The 25,945-nt window shown below is 38.5% G+C and overlaps 2 protein-coding genes across 5 annotated transcripts in view; both read right to left on the bottom strand.

Annotated features, from left to right (window-relative positions):
- The window catches only part of wipf1b (WAS/WASL interacting protein family, member 1b), a 25,434-nt gene extending 20,916 nt beyond the window's left edge, over nt 1-4,518 (bottom strand). For 2 of the 4 annotated variants that reach the window (XM_085182620.1, XM_085182621.1), the window contains exon 1: nt 4,367-4,508. The gene's annotated coding sequence lies outside the window, so the exon portion shown is untranslated. Of the gene's footprint in view, nt 1-4,366 lie in introns of all 4 variants that reach the window. The other 2 variants (XM_085182619.1, XM_085182622.1) reach the window with 2 other exon arrangements.
- Nucleotides 4,519-7,111: 2,593 nt separating this feature from the next.
- Nucleotides 7,112-10,139, bottom strand: ciao2b (cytosolic iron-sulfur assembly component 2B). Its single transcript, XM_085182624.1, has 5 exons — nt 9,896-10,139; nt 9,014-9,093; nt 8,630-8,755; nt 8,442-8,487; nt 7,112-8,334 (listed from the first exon to the last, which is right to left on the bottom strand). Exons 1-5 carry the CDS (start codon nt 10,020-10,022, stop codon nt 8,234-8,236), a joined length of 480 nt encoding a protein of 159 aa, XP_085038750.1. The 5' UTR covers nt 10,023-10,139; the 3' UTR covers nt 7,112-8,233.
- Nucleotides 10,140-25,945: the final 15,806 nt, after the last annotated feature.

Here is a 25,945-nt window from a genome sequence, read left to right as displayed (position 1 = left end):
GTTGACTGAGGTATCAGCACTTATATATGTAAGGGGAATATGTTGGCAGTGCATCACTAATACAAACATGGATAAGTCTATAGGTTCCAGAGTGGATTTTTTTTTCAGTTGTAAAATTGTAATATGACAAAATAAAGGCATGTGTTGGTGTAAAGCAGCAGCATATAAATCTATGTGTTAGGAAAAGTGCTACACAGCAGCCTAGTGCACAAAAAGTGTGGTATTAATGTGACAATTCGGCTTGCAGTCTATATTGCTTTGAGAAGACTGGAAGGGTAATATATAAAAAGTGAATAATATTTAAAGAAAGGAAGGAAAACTGTAAGAAAAAGATGTGTCAGCTGATAGACTTATCACCATTATGACCCCACCATCCCACACAACTGCATAGTTGATAAAAAGGTATTCCTGTGGCATGTAAGACAGTCTGAACTTAGTTCAACACCACCAGACTTGCACGTGAAAAAATAAAGAGGAACTGTTGAAGAGCGAATACAAAAATGGAAATCAAACCGCTACATAGGCTTACCTACAAAATGTATATAAACTAAACACGTAGCAAGCCTTAGGTTCTTTGTTTTAGGATAATATTGCTTTTTTTTAAGCCTTTTACAACTATGAAATTGCTTTAAACAAGAGACAGGAGAATAAAGATGCTTATTGGACCAAGACAAAGAATTTTGAAGGTGTTTAACTTGAGATTCTCTGACTATCTTTGACACTATTTTTCAGAGAAGTAATTGGCGAATGCACACACAACCTGCTCCAGAGCATGAGGTACTACGACCAGTCTCAGGGTTAGTCCTCCAAACCCCCAATCCTGCTTCGTGGTGCAGCCTTCTGAAGAGGGGTCACTGTCTCAATAGAGTTCAGGAAGGAATGTCATTGGGTTTAAATGCGTATTGATTTTTTTGGCATCTCAACACACAACCTCAAATATGGTATTAATATAGATGCAAACATCAAACACTGTTATTAGACTCATTAGGCTGAAGAGAAGAGAAGAGAAGAGAAGAGAAGAGAAGAGAAGAGAAGAGAAGAGAAGAGAAGAGAAGAGAAGAGAAGAGAAGAGACTCATCCTTTGCTGTATGTCACAGTCACATGAGTGTTAGTGGAGCTTGCCTGCAGGCCACTCAGTCACTTTAGATGCTTTGTGATCACACATCAGACCGCATATGACTCATATAGTGTAGGTTAAACAGAGATGACACAATCGTGTCACTTAAATGCTTCAATAGTGTGAAAAAACATCGGAAAATATACAACAGCTAATGCTTATTTGAAGAAACACTTTAACTTCTGTTAAGTTAAAATAATTATCCCGTGATTGATATGCAGTTGGGAAAAATGTAGAGTACCAGAATGAATAGACACAGTGGCATTGAATTGGAGGAATACTAATCAAGTGCTGGAATTTAACCACTCTGGCATTTCCTGACCACATAAATCATTGTTTCATTTGTGACTGTGCCTGTTTATAGCTTTGGCTGGTTACATTAATGGCACATGAAGCACATGGTCATGAATTTCAGTACTGGACGGACACAGTGGTGCCAGAATCACATGCTTTACACAGGAAACCGAGCAGAGCACAAAAAACACGTTTTTTGGTTTTACTACTATCCGCACATGCTACACAAATGCATCTGAACAGTGGTGCAATTCTTTTCACGTCATAGCCTTCATAGAAGGAAATGGTATGATGTTTCTTAGAACATGTCTTTTCTGAGTTATTTTAGGAGATGACAGAAGTGGAAGCTCCTCGCTTCCTAACTGACGCTGGGTTCGGCCCACTGTGCACTGTGGAATGAAAAGAACTCTGAGCTAATACTAGTTCTGTGACGAGGCACATGAATGAAATACAACCGGGGGCTATATGAGCACACTCACGAGGCTGCCCTCTGTTGTGCAATGACCAAAACCTCAAAAGATTTTAATAAAACCCGGACATAAAGTAGAACAAAACTTTCTACACAGTGCTGCTCTTTTTGCTGGTTGTAATCCAGAGAAGTAACAGGTTCAGTCCAGAATAAGGTTACACAGGAACAAAACATATTTACACACAGCTACCTTATTAGGCTGCTTAATAGACAAAGCTTGAAAAGGTCAAGTCAAAGCTGATGTGATGGCACTGACGTCAAAGTATTGGATTTTTTCCAAGTTTCAGGATCCCAAAAAGCACCACTTCTAGTCATCCTCACTCACGCAGTCAAGTGACTTTCAGCAAGATACTAAAGGTCAAGACACATAATCCTAACCCTGAGCCCCCACAATGTAGCCAAACATTATCCCAGTAGCTGATACAGGCGCTCTTGCAGCATGGGTAAATGTAAAGTGCTCTAAACTGTCCTCAGTTAAAAGTAATTACAAGAATACAGTCCATTTCCCCAGTTAAGGATACTTGACTTCACTGCAGATTTTAAGAGGCTCTACTTACGAGCAATATAGCCTGCTTCTTACTGAGGATGGAACAAAGCTCAATGAGTGCTTGCATGGTAATGGTTTCAGTTTAAAAGCATCTCTAATAATCTTCAATTAACAAAACTTTCTAATGGAAGAAACAAATCTCTATAGGTGCCATAATTCCAGGAACAACACGACAAAATCATCCCCTCTAAAATAGGCATTTAAAACCTTTTTTTTTTGGTAATAAAATGAGTCATTAAGATCCCAGATACTTACAGCCTACTCTATTCTTTTGTCCTTCTAGACCATAGGTGTCAAACTCTGGCCCGCGGGCCAAATTTGGCCCGCAGCCTAATTACATTTGGTCCGCGAAGCCATACCAAATTACTATTAGAGCTGGCCTACTGGTATTATACAGCTAATATATATATTGTTTAGTATTAAGCTTTGCTTGTTCCATATTCAGTTTTTCAGCAAAACTTGTTTGAGTCCATAAAAAAAGATTCATTCTTATATCTGGAGGAATAAATATATTTCAATAAATATTAATGTTAGCCCGCGACTTTGTTCCAGTTTTGAATTTTGGCCCACTGTGTATTTGAGTTTGACACCCCTGTTCTAGACATTGCTTTGATGAAATGCACAGATCACACTGGATCATCATCCCTGGAGCTACTGGTGCACTAATGCTCTGAATACATTATGCAATTAAGTAAATAAAGTGAGAGAGGTCTGGGACAAACCAGGAGGTTTGGTGAATTAATACACTGAGGATATAAGAAATAAGAAGTGGCTACATATTAACAAATGCACAAATAGCATTTCAGTAGTGGTTCAGTACGGAAAACTGAATTCAAGTCAATTTCACACCATTCGGAACGAAATGTATACTTGGTTAATTTACAAGTGTTCCTTTTAGTGTCAAGTGTCCTGAACTATACCAGCATGTTTGCCGACTTATCTGGAAAAAAGTTATCTACCCAGGCACCAAAACAAGAGGTTTTTTGAACAACAGTAACAGGTGAGATATTACACAATATCAAGAAAAGCAACACAGTGGAAAGAAAGAAAAAGTCAACTGATTTAAACTACTGATAAAGCCATGCAAGTCAGACTGGAGCTAAGAAATGTCAGATAAAGTGGCTGCTAAACTGTGAAGGTGACTCTCCAGGCCTTGCAGAGAAGGGAAGCAGTACTGTGTTCCCCCATTTGATTAATGTGTTGTCGCCATTTGTTTGCTCTGAATTCCTCCATTCAAAGTAAGTAGCCTAATAAACTAAACGTTTACAGTACTAGCTCGGGTTTATGAATCTGTCTGTGTAAGTGCATGCAGAGATACTGCTTGCCAAACAGGTTGTGGACGCACACAAACTCGCGTTCTACGCTTTCAGCCTAATATCTCTTCTGTGCAGCTGTAGTCAAGTGCATTTTTGTATGTGTATGTGTGTGTTGCCACAAGTGGCCCCTGCTTTTTACAAGGCTCTTGAAAATAAAACCCAACACTGCAGCCCGTCCCCGCACGGCTGTAGCTCTCTTTACAACACGAAACGCATGCCTTACGTGTAGCTTAACTGTAAGAGAGACGAGCTACATCTCCATGATCTATGAAAAATCGGAAGTTTTAATAGAAACCAACACTGAGCACTATTTGTGGGTGGGATGAAGAAGGGAAAAAAAAACCTGGCCTGTGCCCAAAGTCCCAGCCAGATCCCCGCAAGTGCCTTAAAGTCGTCTTTTAAGCGTGTAAACTACTCTTCTGATCTTGAAATAAACAGTTGTTTCCATCTCTGCTCAAATCATTCCCAGCTGCTTTCGGAAAGATGACAATTCTCCTTCTTTCTGCTTGTACAGCGAACTCGTCTGTCACGGTTTCCGCTTAAGTGAAGCTTTTTATTTTCTCCACACAATCACACAAAAGCAAAACTTCAACGAAATTTAAGACAATGTTTGCTTAACTTACCTCTGCAAGACCGAAATGCTGTCCACGGCCGATGTAATCTTCCATCGACCGTCAACACACTATGGTTGATGTTGAGGACCGCTACGCAGCCAATCCTGAAGTCTGCAGAGGGCTGGCAGGCAGACAGACAGCCCTGCCACACTCGCCTCATCCAGAGCCTTGTGCACAGTGGGTTGAGCAAAGACTGCTGAAGGAGAGCTACATGAGGAAGTAGTTTCATGATCACAGTGACTGTGTGGAAAGTTTAGTTGAGCTAAATGAGACCATAAATAATATTTATACTTTCTGTAGACAACATAAGACATTTAGTCATAAAACATTGTAATAACTTCTGTAGTGTTACCAGTAAATATTAAAATGTAGGTGTGTGTCTAGAAGGGAAGGTATGTGGTGGCACTGGCCAGACCTGAAAAAAGATTGTAGGTGCAGCTAACTGCCAAAATACTGTCAAGAGAATGGCTACAGGTAACAAATATGCATTTGTATTTTAGGTGTTTTAGGCTTTATATATTTTATTTTTTAGAAGAATGAGTACTATTATGCTACTTCAGTAGAATTTTGACATATTCTTCAATGGCTAAATACTTTTTTTGCCACTTTAGAAAACAGCTATTCTTTACAAAATGATAAATGATATGTAACCCTTTTCATGTCTTAGCATTGATATGGCTGCACAGGCCTGCAAATGATGCATACAATAATATGCAATGTTTTCCATGCTTTCTAAAATCACTGATCAAACATTTTGTTTTCCTGTCGGGTTCTCCTGCCTTGTTCTTGCCCCCCCTTGTCTTCCTATTCAAAAGCTCCTGGAAGCAGCCCCTTATTCAACCAGGTAACCAGCCACAATCATCTGTTCACACAATCATGTACACGCTGGAAGTCTGTGGGATACGTCAGGAAAACTTTGGGGTGCAGTATCTTGCCTCAAGAACATTTTATGGATTGAAGGAGCCACGGATCAAACCACTGACCTTCTGACTGGTCAAACCACCTCTCCTCTTAAACTGACTGAGCAAATCTAAACCTCTTCTAGAAGCAAGTCTTCCAGCTTGGCAGCCCTCTTGGAACACCTCCAAGTAATTACTTATTCATCATTACCTAAATGAACTTCAATTTTAGTGATAACTTGAACATAAACGGCATAAAGAACTGCCAGGGAAACACTAAAAAATGCTTTATGGTTAAAAGCTTTTCTCCCCACAAATGTCGTTTCTACCCCCATCTTTTACATCTACATAGACCTAAAATGATCCTGTTCTGTTCATGCCATTTTCATTTTCAGCTGACAGTATTTTTCCTCCTTCCTTGGCTCAACTCTTTGAAGTTATGACTCTGGGTTCGGCTAATGCAGCTGTGCCGGCAGGGTCTCTTATCCGGAGTTTTAATAGTGATGCAATGTTTCCAGATGTGGAACAAGAGAGAGAAAAAAAAGCGGATTAGTGTAACCCGAAAAACAATCATTTTCTCAAAAGACACACAAACACTATATATAAGGGTTTCTGACGTCATTGAATTTGGAAAGAAACACCAAATTCCACGCTCAGAGAGAAGACCGTCAACAGTTTGATTACATAACCCTTTTCCCCCAGCGAGACAAACAGCTGTATCGCGATACTTACTTTTAAAATTAAAAAACAAAACCAAATCCGTGTTTTATCATTCTTTTGCTTGATTGTAACATTTTTGAACTATGTCTTACTCACATATTCTTTTCATATTTGTGCTAAAGTTACACGTCTTTTACACAACATGAGTTCAGAAATGCTTGTGACAATGCAGAAGCCCTTCTTGCTCAAAGGACTTAAAGGAAACCCGAGCTGATTGGTGAGTGGGTGGACAAGCATGCTGGACATATCAGAGGTGCAGTTTGTTCTGCCAGATTGCCTCCTCACATCTGACGGACATAAGCTTCACGTGGCCCGCCTTACACGAATAAGACGAGGCTGCCTCCTGGTGGAATGTAAACACAAGTTTTACTAAATAAACAGTTGCCGTGTTTAACCATAAATTACCAGCTCTGTAGTAGAAGTTCTACATCACAGTACACGTACAGGGAAAAAAGACAAAAGCATAATTTTCATTTAATAAGCTGTCCATTTTGATAACATTTCAAAAACATTAAGATTATATACAAGTTATTGCAGAGAAATTATGAGTCACAAATTCCTTTGTTAGGTACACCTCACTGTTATCACGTTGGAACCTGAGCCTCAACTCTCGCGGCCCGATACCGGTCCGTGGCCCATGAAGGGAACCGCTGCTCTATTGGATTGAGATCTGGTGACCGTGGAGGCCATTGGAGTACAGTGAAGTTATTGGCATGTTCAAGAAACCAGTGAGTAGACTTCAGTTTTGTGGAATGATGCTGGAAGCAGCCATGAGAAGATGGGTAAGCTGTGGCCATAAAGAGATGGACATGGTCAGCAACAACACTCAGGTAGGTTGTGGTGTTTAAATGATGCTCAGTTGTTACAAGGGGCTCAAAGTGTGCCAAGATATCCCGCAAAACATTACGCCACCACTACCAGCCTGAACTGTTGATACAAGCCAGGATGTATCCATGGTTTCTTGTTATTTATTCCAAATCCTGACCCTACCATCTAAATTTCAGCAGAAATTCTGGCCATTTTCTTCAACAAGGTATTTTCACCCAGAAACTGATAGGTTTGTAGCATAAACCTATTCGCTGGAACGTTCAAGACAATTTATTACACAGTAAAAGCAAGACACAAGTAGGCAAAGTTCTTTGTGTTACTCATGCATGAGGGAGACCTGCCTGGAGCCAAGTGTCGTTCCACCCACTTGACCTACGTCAGACTCTCAGCCAGGTTCCCCATAGCACTCCTTTTATTGTGGTTACATGAATACGCATAGGTTCATTAACATATGACGTTTCATATAGGTATACATGTGGACAAAGAATACCTTGTCTGTGTGTTTGTGGGGTCAAGATGTGACCCTGTGAAGACTCCCCAAAGCTGGTGCCAGGCGTCTAGCGGGTCCATCTGAACAAAAGGCTCTTATACTTAAACAGATATACGTGTGTTTGCTATACCATATATCAGCAAGAGAAGATACGACCTCTCCTAGGAGGTGTGTGATCTATGCCAGAACCCTCTGAAGAGGAGTGAACGCACGCCACTCTTCATGCTACACAGAGTTGTTACAGACCTCCTAGGATGAGACATTCTTTCAATCTACAAATGGTTATATACTTCTAAGCATATATAAATATATATTTCTAGGCATAAATGACAATCCAACAATACAAATCTAGCAGAAACCTGCCTCTCACTTGATATTTTCTTTTTTATTTAGACCATTCTCTGTAAACCCCACAAGTGGATGGAGAGTGGGGAAACCCCACTAGATAAGCATTTTATAACATTCTCAGGCCAGCCAGTCTAGCACTGAGACTTCAGCGGATGACCTTTCTCATGTATATATGTTGAAATACATTTGGTCCTTCACATAAGAGTGGCTGATTAATAATTAAATGAATGAGCAGTTGAACAGGTGAGTGTATATGACAAATGTAACAGGTAGAGTTTCTCTGCATTTCCACACTGTTAAAATTTCCAGGTGGAAGAATAATTTATTTGTCCAAAGGACTTTGTGTTACGAGCTTACACTCAGATTATATTATTCTTTGGCAATTTAAGAACTGGCTTTCTCTGCACTCTTATTCAGTAAATGTTGCCAATGTACGGAACATGTATGATCCTGATCATTCCCGCTACTCATACCAGGAGAAGAAGTGTGCGGACAGTTGGTAGATACACAGCAAGTTTTCAAAGAAACCAAACATGTCCTCCTGCAAAAATCTGAGTCTAAAAGCTGACAAGGGTAAAGCTGTCTGGCTGTTCAGATGGTCCTGGTCGACAGACACTGGTTGACCACCTCCAGTAGAGATGCATTCTCCAGAGCTGCTGCCACTCTCTCTTTGTCTGCCAGCTGTTTGTTCACTGTACACACAATGACATAAGCAGTATGATTAAAAAATGCATTCGATTATACTGGTAAAAATGGTCTAAAATTCCATCTCGCCTCCTTTCTCTCTATGGAGTTTTACCTGCTTCCTCTGAAGCATGAGTCCCAGGAGTGATAGAAACATCAATCTGAGAGGAAATAGAAAAAATATACTGCAATTTAGGCCACAACTGAAAATAACAAAACATTAAAGCACAGAAAAAGTTGACACTGTAAAATATGTTTAAGGTTAAATGTGCATGTCATGTGAAAAAACATGCATAAACATACTTTGAACCTGTCTGGCAGGGAGCGCAGAAGCTTGACTTTGATGGACAGACCAATGAGTGTTGCCATGCTGCAGTGAGGGATGGTGGGTGTGAACTCAATACCCACAGTACTCTCTGCATCATTAACCTGAGGAAGCATATGCAAATAATAAACTTCATTCATCAATTTACCTTCCTAACAGCATACTGCATTCATTTTTATCAATGAAATTCACTGTTAATACTTTTGAATGAAATGTTTGTTGTTGGATTCAGCTGTCTTCAACCATGTCTTTACTAAAGTAATCTGCAAGTGTGTTACAGAGCATCTTTTTATTTCCTTATTCACACTACTACAAACATAGGAAAAATATATAAAATAGGAAGCAAAAAAAAAAAAACACACCTTAACTCGAAATTGCTCCACAACATTGAGCTCTTCCAGTGACAGTGGATGCTCTGGGTCATTGATAGATCTGATCAGATGTAACTTTAGTTAAAGAATTCAAGACGGTATAATACAAATAATAATTTTTTTTGTTTCTGCACTACTGTAATCAGTGTACTAATGATATTAAAGTAAAGATCCAACAATATTAGAGAGAAACGCCAAGAACAATATCTCCTGTGAAGCAAGTGTTTGGTAAAAGTGGAACAGAAGAGCTCCCTTGTAACAGGGAGAGACCTCCAGCAGAATCAGGCTTATCAAAGTACAGAAATCGGCCATGACCAGTTCCCAACTGGTTATGGCCGATTATGGAGGAGGGGAAAGAAAGGACAAAAAGACAAACTTTAAGCTGTTTGCATAGCCACTGTACATAAGTCCAAGAAATCATTCAACTAATACTAACATCAGCTTAACAATAACTCAATTAAAAATTGTCAAATTGTTCAAATTATATAATAAAAATATATTTACAAAAATGAGACAATTTTACATTCCTGAGAATGCGAATTGAGTAACCTAAATCATTAACGGTGTTTATAAATTTAATCTACGATGGTTAACTAACCTATTAAAACACAGTTGCACTTCAAAATGTTTAGTTACGTTTTCAATACTAAGAATTTGACTACTATTACTTGTCGGTAAACCCAGATACAATCGTGCTACTTCTTAAACTGCTGTTAACTCCCTCGATTTCATCATCTAGCTGAATGGCGCTGGCATTAGCTTTTAAGTCAGGCAAATAATAGCATACATGAACATCAGTAAAAAAATGATGAAGGGCATATCTCTAAAGCGTAACTGCACTCTAAACCACAGTAAAACATGAAAACAGGATATCGAATATTTCTCTGTCGTCGATGGGGTCGTGGACGTCTTCATCCTCTTCGGAGGCCGTCTGTACTCTGTCCCCCGACCGCTGAAAAATCACAGGGTTTGCATTCTCCAAGCGGGTCCCCTCGGACATCTTCAGCGCTTACTTTAGTCCGCGTTAAACAGTAAAAAACCTCGTATTTTGTCAGAGCTTGCTGTCGCTACCCGATACCTACCGGAAACACAATCGGTAACCGCATGCGCAAATCTTACGTCACTTCCTCTCTTTGCCAACATTTGCCAACATTGCGACATTCAATATATTTAAAAAAATTATATATAAAAATTATATATATATTATATATATATATATTGAATGTCATATATATATATATATATATATATATATATATATATATATATATATATATATATATATATATATATATATATATATATATATATATATATATATATATATATATATATATATATATATATACATATATATGTGACATTCATTTATTTATTTATTTATTTTTAAATTTCAGTTAACTGCGTGCGTTTTCGGACGTGTAAGCCTATACAAATGTTTAAAAAATACCATTTAAATTTCCTTTCCTAGTCTTTGCTTATTCTCTTGCTATTTTGAAATTTCCCCAGGCTTCCCATTTTGAAGGCTTAGACTGTACATGGAAATAAATATATTTTTTACTGGCATATGTCTCCCTGTTTGTCCGGCAGAGGGCAGATACCGCCCATTTTAGCACTTGACACTAACACAGAATACGCTTTAATAAAAGTGTTATTGCAATAACAATATACTGACCACAATAATCTTAATTTCACATGAATTTTTACATGAAACACTATTACTTTATTGTTTTTTTTTTACTTTACTTTAGTTTATGTGTTTGTTTTTTTAAACACAATCATATTTCTTTTTCTCGCATTTCTTTTATTTTGTACACAAACACATTTGACCTGTTAGCGGGAAGAAGAGGGATTCTGCTTTTTCATCTTTGCAGAGTAAAAAGTGTATCCTAATTAATTTATGACAAGCCACCAGTGGTAGTTTAGATTGGTGTGTTAGCTATACCTGATTTTTATGCCATTACCTATAAGTTCTCGCTTTAGTTTCCTAGAATTTTCTCTCTGTTTGCAAAGTTCGAGTATGATAATGAGAATTTGTATCTGTATTCAAAGCTAAACTGGTATCTACAACTCAATTAAACACAGTAATTTCACCATTTTGATGTTAAGCCCCTACAAACTCACTGCAATGATTATCTTTGAAAAAGCTAAAACAAACTGGTTAGAACACAGGTATTACATATTTGTGTCAGCCTTTCAACCAAACCCCTTTATGGAAGCACTTTATTTAAAGATTAAATTATCATATGGTCTTCATTTCTGTACTACACAACCGCCATCACCATCAACTACTTCTATCAAGTCAGAATCTTAATGAACTGCTGCAGTCACTGGAAATATGGAGCGCGGTAGATGTGAAGTTTTACTTCAGCCTGATATGTTCACCTTTTGAGAAAAAATGTGCATATAATGAGACTGCGCACGGCCGCTGACACATGTTTTAATAAAAATGTCATGGATAAGGGCAGTGACAGGAAATATTTTCCTAACTGTGACAATATGGACTAACAACCTTTAGAGTCACAATTCTGGTTTCAGGTGGTAACATGCTATTTATAAATAGTTGTTTCTATGAAATTAGATAGGACTAGCAGTGAACATTTTTTCCAAGTCCAATTTATGCAAGAATTGCATTATCAGCACTTATGACTCCAAAACCTCAGTGTCTTGCAACTATGAAAAAGACTGAACACTTTCATTATAAAAGGCAAAATCTTAATGAGCTGCTAAATTAAAATCATATCAACATTACCAGTCTTAAATATCTCACAAGCTTAATGTCTAATCAGGACACCTGATTTGACAACCTTGAGCATTTGGGGATGAAAAGTTTAGAAGCATGTAGATAAATGAGGCACAAACAGGAAAGTTTAATGTTTCGCATTAATGCAGTGCACTATCAGAATGAGAAGTAAGAGTTTGCTGCTGCATAATGTAGAGAGTCCAGAGAGGTGAGTTTTTCATGGTCTGACATTGTGAATGTGAAGGAAATAATATCCTGTTCTGAAGTCAAAACATTTGTGAAAAATGAACACTGTTTGTCAGACATGGGTTTCTGAAGCTTCTGAATTCAAAGTCTTTTTTAAAATTCTCAACAGTACTGATAATAAAATGGAGCTACCTGTGGAGAGCAGCTTGCTGCTGCCATGCACTGTGTGCATTATGTGATTGTTCCTCATTTGGTCTTTGTGTTTCAGAGCATGGTGGGATTCCATATTTATAGAAAACCACTGGTGGTGTTGAGCCCCGAGCAGCACACCTGATGTGCATAATGAGACAACAAAGCTGCAGACAACCAGTTCACAGCTTGCCATATAAATAGCAGCAAATGTTTGCAATATGCAGACATATGGGTAGATTATTTTCCTTAATGTCACAATGTATTCCCAAAAAAATGGATTATGGAGGACTACAGAGCAAATTTGATTGCAAAGAGGTCTTTAGGTTTGACTGTATTTGTAGTTTTTTGAAATACACAGTGCAAAAATTAGGTGCAGAGAAATGGAAAAGCATAGAAGGCTTGAACTTCCCTCTCAAGTCAACTTTTAAATTATGGTAACTCATTTTTTGACATTAAAATAAAGACTAAAGACAATGTAAATGTGATTTATCCACTTGATGGACAGCAGTCACACCAGAACGCTTGACATTAGGAGTGTAAATTTCACTCTTGCTATGTGATGTAAGAACAGTAGCAAGAAACAGACAATCACTAAAGCATCCTGCATGTTAGTGTGATGGTACGCCATAGGTGCCAGGCAGAGGTTTGTAGACCCAGGTCTGTGTATAACAGTTGTCTACGGTCACCTGGGGCCAGGCAAAAACAGGTTGAATAACCAGAAATGTCAACTGCTATTTTTCATGATTCGGCTACTTGTTAGCTCTGTAGCTTTGCCCCTGCAGCTGAGGATGAAGAAGTCATAACATGCAAAGAAGTTTGTAGTGAAGGAAACTGATTATCAAATACGAATGGAAACTGTCCAGTGCAGCTACTCTCTGAACTTCTCCTGTTTTTTCCTTCTTAATCTTTGATGTTTTTCACACTTCCCCTTGTTAATGGTGAGCTTTGCTCTTGCTCTCTTTTCTGTTCGAGTCAACTTTGCAACAAGTCATTATTTGACCTGTGCAGGGCATTGCACTGATGGCTTTTTGGAGGTTCAATCCCTCATATCCCTCTCTCTGCATACCTAGGCAGCTACGCAAATGGTCACCAGTGTGGGAATACAAATCCTGGAAAATTTAGATTTTATCATTTTATTTATTCATTTTTGTAACAGAAATGAAAGCAAAATAAAACAAAAATACTTCCAGGAGAACAAGCCTTGTCTTGCATGCTGTCACTTTTACTTACAAATTATTAGGATCATGGTTTAAGTTTATAAAGTTAAAGACATCAGTGAAACTCTATCATTTAAATCAGGGGTGTTAAACTCCAGGCCTCGAGGGCCGGTGTCCTGCAGGTTTTAGAGCTCAACCTGGGTCAACACACCTGAAACAAATGATTAGTTCATTACCAGGCCTCTGGAGAACTTCAAGACATGTTGAGGAGGTAATTTAGTGATTTAAATCAGCTGTGTTGGATCAAGGACACATCTAAAACCTGCAGGACACCAGCCCTTGAGGCCTGGAGTTCGACACCTGTGATTTAAATGCTTTAAAAATCTCTGCCACATCAGCATAAAAAGCTAATTTTTCCTTACCAGGTTAGTGATTTCCACCTGTACACTGCTGCCATGTCATATTTGTGAACCTGCATTAAAAAAAAAGTTGACCAATATTGTGTAAATTCTGATAATTCAAGTTGACATTTATATTGTTTAAGATTTGCTACAGCTTTGTAATTAAGCCCAGAAAGCCATGACCTTTCGTATTATGGGTTTTGGCCACTGGAGTGCAAAAAATATATTATACATATTGAGGCCAACTTTGCAGTCTCACAGAGAGTTTCTGTATCTTGTCAGAAAATGAGATGCCTTTCATCATTTATGAAATACTGAATTAAATATACAAGGTCAAAGGTAAACTTTTGGAGGAAAAATACAAACTATAGGAACCAGACTTTTTTTTTTCTCTTTACAAAATCTACAACCAGAGTGAACAACGAAGTTTGAACATAAGCTTTTATATTGTGTGTTCACTCATGCTAAACCTATGTTTTGTTATTCATTGAATTAAACATGAAATGGCAAAATCTTTTAGTTTTAAATTATTTATCTAACTCATGGTTTATACCCCATACTGTGAGATGAGAATGGATGAGACATCATGCTTCTTTTTAAGTTTCAGGTTGCATTTTCCTCTTAAAGAGGAAAGTATCACAGCATTACAGTTCTGACAAATTATTGTTCAGTCTTTTAGAATGATGTATTGTTTCAGTTGAAAAGTTAATAACTATGTGTCTCATAATTGCAGCCTTTTTGAAATGTTCACATTTTCCTTTTCGGGAGTTTGCTCATTGTTTCACATTAATGTGCATATTCAGAGTGACTGCAGCAGTCACAAAGTGACAGCAGAAGATGACTTACTTTGGAAAGCAATTTCGAAGAGTCAGGAAGAATTTCTTTTCTGCTTTTACCTCGCCCTCGGGGGAATTAGGTGAAGGAACCAGCCAAAGAGACTATCATTTGAACAACTATTTATAAAAAAAGGATGTGGCAGAACATTTATTGAAGGCGTAAATTAAACTAGCTCACAATTTTTAAGAGCGGCTTCAGCGTTTTGTGTGTTTCATTTAATATCATCCAGCGACAAAACAGCACCGCATACAGTAAATGTCTTTCACGGGCTGTTTAAGCTGATGTAAGCTCAGCTCTTTAAGCGCAGGTTTAGTGGGACTCTATAGTATGATATGGCTCCTCCTTTGGATCAGTTAATTAATAATTTCGTCATTTTTGTGCAGGAGGGGAGCAGCACAGGTTTCGGGGACACAGAGTCTTACAGAGGAAGAGAGAGAGGTGTAAAAGATGAAACAGGTTTTATACTTTGGAACAGTCACTTGTCATCTCTTATAATAGTTTGAGCTACTGGATGTCAAGGGAGCTGATAAAAACCCTCAAGTTCAACCACATAGAGAAGTAAACTCCAGTTCAAAAACATGAAGACTAACCAGTTCAGTTTTAAAGAACAGCTCATCTGTTCAGGGTCCAGTTAAAATGTGTTAAATGTCTTGCAAATGCAAATCGAGCTTCCAAATTTGATCATTTTTTTCAAACCTCTCAGGAGCCAATTTGAATTTCTACTGTTCTCTATATTTCGACTGCTGACTCCTCACACTAGTAATGAGATAGCAAGCATGCTTTCAGTCACAGCTATATTTGAGTCATTTCTTCCTTAGATAGCCTTAATGTTTTTGCAGCAACTTTACATGGAACACCGTCTGGTTTGTTTTCATTTTATTTCATATAGCCTATTGATTTTGTAAAAAATAAAAAGTGGGACAGTCCTCTGTTTGTTTTCATGTTTTGACTTGCATCCCTCTAATAGGGCACTTGTTTCTTTTTCTTCCAGTTTTAGTGTCATTCAGCTCCACAGGCACCAGGTCATCTCTAAAAGATGTGATCTCCTCTAAGGTGGTATAGGTTTGACACGAGAGTCCTCCTGCTGTGGGGTTCTCTCTCCCCACATCTTTACTCTCAGTGTATTTATCCACCATCACATCCAATCAGGCATCAATGTTTTCTGGCTGTTCACTGACTTGTGGGGAAATGAGCCTTAAATAAAGGATGATCAACATGACAGCTCTCGAAAACCAATATGTAATAGTTTATTTCCACAGATATCTGCCCTCCAGTGCTGGCAACACTCGTCATACATATCAATCACACATGCACACACATATCACTGTGGCTGATAAATAATGTTGATCATTTCATCAAGAATACAGGAGATCATCCAGAAAACCTGGTCTTTAATTAACAATGTCAGTCTCGCCACCCAAATGCACAGCACTCGAAGACAAGTTAACGATTATTTAAGAGGAGCTTTTAAAGGTAATGTAGGTTTGATCTTTGGCTCAGTTTAACTATCACTGAAGCAGGAGTGTAAGCAGAGAGCCAGGGTACATATACTGCTCAAGTCAATGAGCCACAGGGGTACATACTGGTTGGAGTGGAGCCAGAGAGATGCAAACGGAAACAGCAAGGGGAGCAAAAACAGGAAACAAAAGGAGAGAGACAACAGAGGAAGAAAGATTGAGGAACAAAAGGGTCCTAATGTAAGTGTTCTAATCTAAAAACATCTAGCAACACTGCAGCTTTTAATCTTAGGATGTTTTGGGACTATAATATTTAAATAAAAGAAGCAAGATCACACAGTATTTGAACATTTGAAGAGTTTTATACAGAAGATAAGGCCTTTGGATGTCAACTGAGCCATTACAGCTTAATCTATTAGTGTAACAACAGTTGATGAGACGTTCCCAGTGCGGGCCAGACAAAAATGAACAGTGTTGGTCAAGTTACTTGAAAAAAGTAATCAGTAACTAATTACTGATTACTTCCCCCAAAAAGTAAACCCGTTACTTTACTGATTACTTATTTTCAAAAGTAATTAATTACTTAGTTACTTAGTTACTTTTTAACAACACGATTTACAACCTGAATAGGTGATAAAGCGATAGATCTTTCAGCCCAATTCTACTTTTTCTGCATAATCCATCATACAAAATGTAATCTGATGGAAAAGTCTCTTTTTAAAACTTGTTTTATTAGTTTTAATCTTTTAACTTTATGCATCAAGCAAAAATTTAATTATATGCAACATTCTCTGACTGGAAGAAATTTGTTTAACATTTAAACCTATTTTCTGCACATTCCAGCACACAAAATATTTTTTGTGCTCCACTCAGTCTTTCAAATAGATGCAAGTAAAACACAGCAGAAAATAAATAAAGTCAAAGACTAGCGGTCCTGTTGCTCTATTTTCACCTGTAAAGCAGGAGTTGGGTAGGCGGAGGTTTACCCTGGTGCAGGTGTGCCGCAGCAGTCAGTGGAAGGATACGGCAGCTTCTCTGTGAATTTCCCATTACGTTGTTGCGCACTCGGTGCTTGCTCGGAAGTTTAGGGGTTTTTTCGCTTTAAAAAGAAGTTTTCTTCCCACGCACAGCGGACACTAATGGTTTTGTCACTTTTTATGAAATCAAACTCAAAGTAAGGTCAGTACTTCCACGCTTTAAACGCTGCACGCTCATACTCTCTCCTGCACTCGATATATGATCCATTGTTGATCTGCACACAGCTGTTGTCACGAACGTCGCACTCGCTTACGTCACTGTCATGAGACATTCTGGCAAAAAATCACGGTTTTAGTAACGCAGTAACGCAGCGTTCTTACGGGAAAGTAACGGTAATCTAATTACCGTTTTTGCAATAGTAATCCCTTACTTTACTCGTTACATGAAAAAAGTAATCAGATTACAGTAACGCGTTGCCCATCTCTGAAAATGAAACATGCTGAGATGTCTTCTTGAAAATGGTGAGTGCAATGAGTGTATTCTTAATTTTATGGAGCAAATAATGAATTATTGACCAATAAAATGTTTACCACAAGCACAGGGCTTTACACCACTACTTGCTTTTCAACAGCTAGTGGTGCATCACAAAAGAAAGACTGCAATTATACTTCTGGATACTCTTCCAGGCCTTTAAATGTTCAGTGATCTCATATTGATAGACCTCAAACTAATGTGAATAATGTATTTTATATTTAATTATCATGAAAATGCAATGGAGAAGGAAATTCCAGATTAAACTTCCAGAGCTGAATAAATTTAAATAAAAGTTAACAACTTATTCCACACAAAAATGATTGAAATTAAAATGAAAGAGGCCTTTTTTCCCCCAACTGTTCTGTCGGTCCATGCGACAAGTCTAGAATCAATAAAAGCTCATTAAATTCCCACCACAACGCTGAAGTTTGGTGTGGGCTGAGCCCTTGGAGGTCATACATTTCCAGACACAGTCAGTTAATGCCCAACTCATGCTGGCAAGAACAGAGGATGAGCTGGTCCTTTTTTTCTGTGGAAATATTTCTGATGTTGGAGATATAGATCAATGCTTTGACTTTCCCCCATTGCTCTCGTCCCTTGTGTTTTCTCAGACTGACTGCTAAACATTTCAACTGCTCTTGTGTGTGAGATTCACAACACACAAAATTGAAAGATTGCAATATTTTTTGATGTTTCTTGTTCGGTCTGCAGTTATATCTCAGTGCCTTTCGCTTTGGCAGGACTTTTGAATTCTCTCTGCAGGGCATTTTGGTTAGTTTTGTACTGAAAACACCTTTTTAAAAGTTATTTAAAGCAGGCTTGCCTCTGCTGTCTTTTGAAAGCAATAACCTCATGTCTCATTACCAAACGAGAACACATAAAAAAAAAACACAATATAATGAATATTACTATATGTGACTGTAAGGTTGTTACGTCAAATATAACATTCAGTTCTCTAGCAAAGGTGGAGAAGAAATATAAAGCTTGTTATGTAAAGGAAGCCAGCTGCTATGAACTTGTTTATTTTCTAAGCAGTGACAGCAGAGAGGAAGACAAGAACAGAGGCCCTGCAGCCAGTCAGTGAACCTCAGGATAGCTTCACAAGAGGGTGCTGGTTGTTTTTCTCTCTTTCAGTGAGATTTATGTAGGAAAGACTGTGATAAATGTACCTTCTGTCCATAGAGAGAAGAGGGAGAAGCACATAGACAGGACTTCAGAGGGAGAGTTCAGTCTGAAAGGATCATAAGATTGTAGTAGAGTGAGTTCAGACAGTGACATATGAGGGTATAGAGGGAGAAATTATTTTGTATTGATTCAGCCTCACACACAAACAGAATAAGCCCAACAAAGTTTCACCAAATGTATCAGCAACAAACTGAAACCTTGCTCTGTTTAAATCTTATAGTCATTCTCCCATGACACATCAGCTCAATGGTGAGCTCACACCAACCTGAAAACAACCAAAGAACACACGTTAGTTGTTACACGTTGTTACAAACTCACCGGCCACATTACAAACTTCACCTGTTCAGCTGCTCTTTAATGTCAGCATGTAATCTGATGACCGAGCCCGTTCTCACTCCCGAGGCGTAACATGCCGACGTTTTGTCACGTCCCGCGGCGTTCCTGAGGAACGCGAAAGGAGACCTTCGGCGTTCTTATGGTACGTGGCGGGTTATGGCCGAAATCCAGTGCAATGACGCTCCCGCGGTAATAGACGTTCCAGCCCTGTATTCCAGCCCTAAACCTAACCTTATCCCTAGCCCTAACCATAACCTTTTTCCTGACCTTAACCATGACTTTAATTATGTTAAATAGCGTGTTTCTAAGCAATTTGAAGAAAAAGAGCGAACATGTGTAGATTGAGTCCATACGGTTCTCATATTTCCTCATTTTTCCGAGGTCGTCATGTAGGAACGTGGTGGGTAGGCGAAAACGTAATATGTTGACAATTTGTCACCTAGCCTAAAATGTGACGCTTTGGGAGTGAGAACGTGTTGGAGCACCACATGGCTGCAACTCAATACATTGGGGGATAAAGATATGGTCAAGATGACCTGCTGAAACTCAAACCAAACATCAGTGAAGAAGAATGGTGATTTTTAAATGACTTTGTGAGATCATTCTTTATAAACCTTAGAGATGGTCGTGTGGGAAATACTTTCTGAAATACTCAGATGAGCCTCTTTGGCACCAACAATCATACAATATTCAAAGAGAAAATATCCAGTTCTCTGGGTGAAAATATTATTGTTATAGGAAAAGAGTTCAGAGATAAATGGCCAGACTGTAGCAACCAATGCATGCAGAACAACATCTGAATGCACATCTCATTGAACCTTGAAGCAGATGGACTACAGCAGCAGAAGACCACACTGAGTGCCACTCCTATCAGCATTGTTTAGGTGGCACGTTCTGAGTAATGTTGTCCATCAGAGGCCATCAGAAGGGTACCCATCTTTTGATGCCCGCTTCCAGCATAATAAAGTGCCATATCAGAAAGCTAAAATCATCTCAAACTGGTTTTGTCACAATGAGTTTATTCTACTCAGATGGCCTCCACGTCACTAGATCTTAATCCTATAGAGCGCCTTAAGATGTGAGGGAACGGGAGATTCACATCATGGATACACAGTCCAGAATATATGCCACAAAAATTATGGCAGTTCTGAAGGCAAAGGGAGATCCACCCTGTTTACCAACAAAGTGTCTGGTGAGTATAACCTTTTATACACATTTCCACTGAAACCACACTGGTTTGCGTGACAAGTGATCATTTTGCTACTGATGACTCAACCTCACCTTTGTCTTCCTGCTGCTCCGTGAATACCGTTGATCACAGCTTGCCATTACATGGTCTCCCAAACCATCCAAGAGGCACTTTGCGAAATCAATTTGTCTGAAATTCATTGGGAAGACTGCAGTGAGTCAAGTGCTCCTCAAGTGCAAATATAAAAAGCTTATGTCACAGTTCAAGTGGGCAATGACCAATTTGCCTCGCATAACTGCAACCTTTCTCCAGCACACAGCATCACTTTGCTGTTGTTTTAAGGCTGGTGGCTGAGATGTACTTTAACAAGAGAAAACAAGACCCTTGATAAATGAAACATTGATGTCATACTGCAGGCATGCATGTTCTTTGATGCGTGTTTTGTGCCATGCAGTTTGGAGAACATGTATAAGCAGGTCTCATGGTGTTAGGGTAGTAGGATCTCTTTTTTGAGACAAAGTAAAACAATGAAACAATAAAAGACATTGAAGCTTTTGAAAACCCAAAACAACCCCTCTCAATAAATAAATATAACAATAATTGTATTTTTCATTGATGATATATCAACAGACAATAACATTACAAAGGCAAAAAAAGCCCAAGTTGGTCTTGATCTGCTGAACACCAGAACAGCTTTAATGCTCCTGATGTACCACAGTGTTAACTTCTCAAATCTCTGGGAATCTACAGGAAGGTTTAAACACCATTCTTCCCAAAGATATTCCCTCAAATGTTTTGATGATGGTGAATGTTCTGTAACGTGTCCACAACCTCCCACAAGTGTTTGACTGAAGATTGAGATCTGATGACTAAAGGTCACAGCAAATTACTTTCACACTCAAACCTTCTGCCCTGTGAATTAGGGTAATTTCATTCTAGAAAGAACACTCCTATTGATATGCATAGTACGATTAAGTTTATCACTCAGACTGACCTTTCCTCTAAAGAGACAAGGGTCTCTAACTATACCTCTAAAATATCCATGCATAGTATAATAGAGCTGCCTGGTGAGATCATGTAGAGGGGACAAGGGATTCAGGTGTTTTCCCCATGTGAAACTGTTTATTATTTTGGCTGATTTGCATGAGCTTGCATTTGAAAAAGAAACTTGAACTCATCTGCAATCTAAGTTATGAAGACACTTGGCTGGTTTACTTATTTTCATAAGTATTAAATTTCATTTCATGTTTATTCATTTACAGGATGCAATTTAGTATACAATAATAGATACTGTAAAGCAGTATGGAAGTAGGGCACACCTGAAGAGACCCACACAGAAATATGCTGACTAGGGATGCACCGATACCGATACTGGTATTGGGGCCGATACCAGTATCGGTATCAGTATCGGCCCCGATACCGATACTGGTATCGGGTATCGGGGCCGATACTGTAAAATGTGTGTGTACTCATACTCGTGAAAGTTAACCGATACCATGAACCGATACTAACTTATTTCATTAATCAGAGGGTGGCTTGTCATTTCTGTTGTAGTTTTTTAGATTGGCCTCTAGGGGGACATCCCGCGCTAAACAGACACGGTTAGGTGAGTGAGACTGGCGGCTCCAGATAAAAAAAGAGAAACTGGAGGCTGCTGTAGCTAGGCTAAGCAAAATGTCAGCAGTGTGGACCAGAACAGCCAACTTTAACTCAGGTTTTGGAAAAGCGATGAAAAATGTCAAGAGAAAATCCACAGGCAGTTAAAATAACAGAGGCTCTGAGTCATTTTATCGCTCTGGATGACCAGCCAATGCCGGCCGTGGAAAACATAGGATTGCACCGTCTTCTCGACATAATCGAGCCGCGATATGAAATTCCCAACTGCCCATACATCAGGGAGATAATGGTGCCAAAATTTCTGAAGAGGTAAAGACAAGCAGTGTGTGCGCGATGTCAGTCCTTGGTTTAACGGCACAGTGGACTGATGATCCACGGGCAGATGAGGAGTTCGCCAATGCCAAATACTTTCTTATTTTGTTTGTTTGTTAACAATATGGACACTCTGCAATAATTTAAAAGTTTATTTTATTCTCAAACCTAATTTGTATTTATTTTATTCCAAACAAAAGTGTTTATTTATTATTCTGAAAGCTCAAGACAGTGCCAATAGTTCAGTGATATTTTGCTAAATTACAATGTGGACACTCGCAATAATTTAACAGAAGTGCTTATTTTTCACTTGAAATTTTTTTGTGGTCATTTTTATTAAGATTTTATTTTTTATCGGCAGAGAATAAAATAAAACCTGTCTTCCAATTCATTGCATTTGTGTGTGTGTGTGTGTGTGTGTGGTAGAAGTATCGGTTTTTGTACTCTGTATCGGCAAGTACTCAGATCCAAGTATCGGTATCGTATCGGTTTGAAAAGATTGGTATCGTTGCATCCCTAATGCTGACAGTGCAAGATGATGACCATGTTCTGTAACACCAAATATAAACAGCCACTTAATGATAAACTCGCATTAATACAATTTCTAAGTGGACATGCTCTGCTTGAAACAGCTCGGTAACGACCAACAGCTGTATCTGTTTCTGCCAGCGTGTAACCCTCCTGGCCCAGACAACATTTCCTATCCTGTCATTAGAGAAGATTGGGTCTCTGTTGACCTTTTACTGTAATTATGTTCTGTCAGGGCGGCATGTCTGCTGCTCTCAGTCTAATTCACATTTCGCTCAGACTCCCTGCAAAATGGCAAAGAAATAAGGCAGTTGTAAAACTAAGCTTACAATAAGTAATATCAATCTATCCATCTATCTATCTTTTGCTCTTTTGTGTGGCCCTCTACTTTTCCAGGGCAGTAGAAGCTTCCAGCTGAGCACCGACCTATTTAACTCCAAAATGAGACGCCGTTTGGAAGGATCTGTTTTTTAAGTATAGCACTGACGCCGTGATTTGATCTATAAGGGCTTTCAGGGTTTACTGGCCTGATAGCCTGGTAGAGGAGAGGCTGAGGAGAGAGCAAACAGGTCAGCACAGAGGGTTTTGGAGGAAAATGACCTCAGTATGGGTCCTACTTTTGTAAGATAACTGAAGATTGGGGCTAAAAAAGAAAGGAAGAAAAGAAAAACACCTTTTTTTCTTTAAAGAGTGAAACCAAAATAAATTATGAATAATTTCAAAGCACTTAAGTGGAATAAATTCCTATGGGGATATATGTGCTGCTATATTTTTGTCATATATAGAAGTATTCTGGGAGTGAACTACTTACTACACTGGCCTTTGGATTTCTAGTCAAATTAGAAAGTTGGCAAAAAAAAAAAAGATGTTGGCTCGAATATATGATCAATAAAGATTCATTAATATTTTATGTATAGTGATCTGGGTTGTTTGTGCTGAAATCCTTGGCCATATGTGTAGTCTCCTGCATTACTGAACCATAAAAGGAACTGATAGCCATTTAGGCTGCAAGTTCCACATTTTTAACACGAGTCCCATTGTGATCAGAGGCATGTTTTCTAACAGATGTAATTATGGAATAAAGATATTTTTCAAACAGCAAGTGTAAAATATAGTTTTGAAATAATTATTAGGGAGAAACTGGGGAATTCAGATGCATGACATGACAGGAGAGTTCAAATTTAAAAAGACAAACTTTACTTCAGGAAAAAAAGGGTTCATACATGGGTGAACAGTTCATCCAGGCAAACAAAACCAAAGGGACAAGGTAGAGGCAGAAAGTAGGAGGACAAACAAGGCCAAACACATGGGAACACTAAAACTGGATGGTGACTGCGTGATTTTGTACTCTCCCACACAAAAAATACCCAAGGTCACCATCTCACAAAGTGCCTGCTTTGTACTTACGGATCAACAGGAAGGTGCTGATCAACTCAACACTGGCACATGCAGAGAAGAAATAAAGAAATAAAACAAATCCAATTGGGATACATGAAAGTAAAGCATGCAAAGCAAAATGTTTTGGATGCCAACATAAAAGGAAATTAGTTAAAATATGGTTTGCAGTCGTTAGCTTTAATAAATCCAGTTCTTTCAGAGTTTAAATAAAACTATTTGGGAATTCAGTAAAGCAACATAAAAGCAGACTAAAGTCCCAGCAATCGTAGAAAGTAAGGCAGAATCTAGATGTTGGGAGTGGTGGTGAAGATGAAGCAGTCTGAAACTTGGATGAAGCTCTCTGATTGACCAGGATTAAGTGGAGATGGAAAGGAGGCAGGTCACATGAACGAGAGTCAGAAAGGCAGAATGACTTAGCGCAGAAATATTATAAGCACTGGGAGCAGAGTCTGATTAGCTTGCATGAAAATTATTAGGCCAGTTTACTGTTGAGAGAACTCAGAAGGTTAACGAGTGTTAAAGTGGAAATGATGCAAAAAACAGAATAGTTGCAGAAATGTCCTTGAATGGAGGCAAGTGAACAGACATTTTCTTTGCTGAACTGAGTTACAGTGTTTTGGTCCTCTTGCAGTATGTAATATCAATGTACAGTCAATATGGACAGACTTGATGTCATACCCAAAATTATTAAACCGACGTCACACTGTAAGGTTCGTGAAGAAATTATAAGACTGCTAAAATTCGCGTTTAGGGGCTTTGAGGAAGGAGTTTTAGGGCTACATTAAGAATCATTATTTTAAATAATAGATGCAGTCGCGATACTATTTTGAAAAGATTTAAAATTGCATATAGAAAAAAAGACTAAATACTACTTTAAGAGAAAAGTCGAAATGTGCAGATTACAGTTGTTTTAAGACAAACTGCCACGGCTGCTATACCCTCTACAAAATGCCTTGTGTATATGAGTTAATGAAACAAATTGATTGGCCGCCTTATGATACTACATACATGCTCTTTATTGCACGAGGAGGTAACCTTGCATCGATTGACTCTTCCACAAGATGCAGTTTCTGCACCATCTTTTTAACACCCTTATAGTCACCACAACAATGTGTTTATGTGCAAAATGAGCAATCATTTTCTTCAGTGTAACTAATACTGATTCTGAAGAACGATTTCACTAACTCAGAGGTTATGGGCAGGTTGTCTTAAAACAACTGTTTGTTGTTTAAATGTATTTCAACTTTATTCTCAAAATAGATTTAATCTAGAAATTTCAACTTGATTCTCAGAATGATCAATATTTATTTTGTCCTTATGTGGCCATAATACTCCATTGTAGGCTTTCATTACTGGGAGCAAGTGTTTTATTTACGCTTTATTAGTGTCATGGGTTCAAGCTAATTAAACTTTCAGTTTAACTTATTAACTACAGTAAATAATCTGCACATGTTTACACCCACTCTTATAAAAGACACTGTTTCCGGACAATTTGGACAGGGTGTTTTTCCACGCTGAAACCAGTGAGGCGAGGGACCGCTGTCTGATACAGTAGAGAAAGTCAGTTTCAAGGAGCTTCTCGCAGCAGGAACAGCTACACTTGGACAAGCCAATTGTGCTGCAAACCCCAGAGACTCTTTTAAAAAACTGTTGTTTAAGTTGAAATTTTATATTTAACTCCTAAAGAGTTTATGTCATTCAGGGTTCGGTCCTGTGCAAGGTGAATCCTGCCTTTTGCCCTCTGAGAAGATGAAGCTCAAGCCACCTCATCATCCTGAATTGGATATATGGTTAAGAAAATGGAAGGACAGTAGGATGTTTTGGGGATGTTATTTTAATTGTGAATAAATACTTCTGGACTCTCTGTATTTAT

Source organism: Neolamprologus multifasciatus, chromosome 13 (genome assembly GCF_963576455.1).
Source record: "Neolamprologus multifasciatus chromosome 13, fNeoMul1.2, whole genome shotgun sequence".
Taxonomy (NCBI): domain Eukaryota; kingdom Metazoa; phylum Chordata; class Actinopteri; order Cichliformes; family Cichlidae; genus Neolamprologus; species Neolamprologus multifasciatus.
This window is presented reverse-complemented; position numbering and strand designations above follow the sequence as displayed.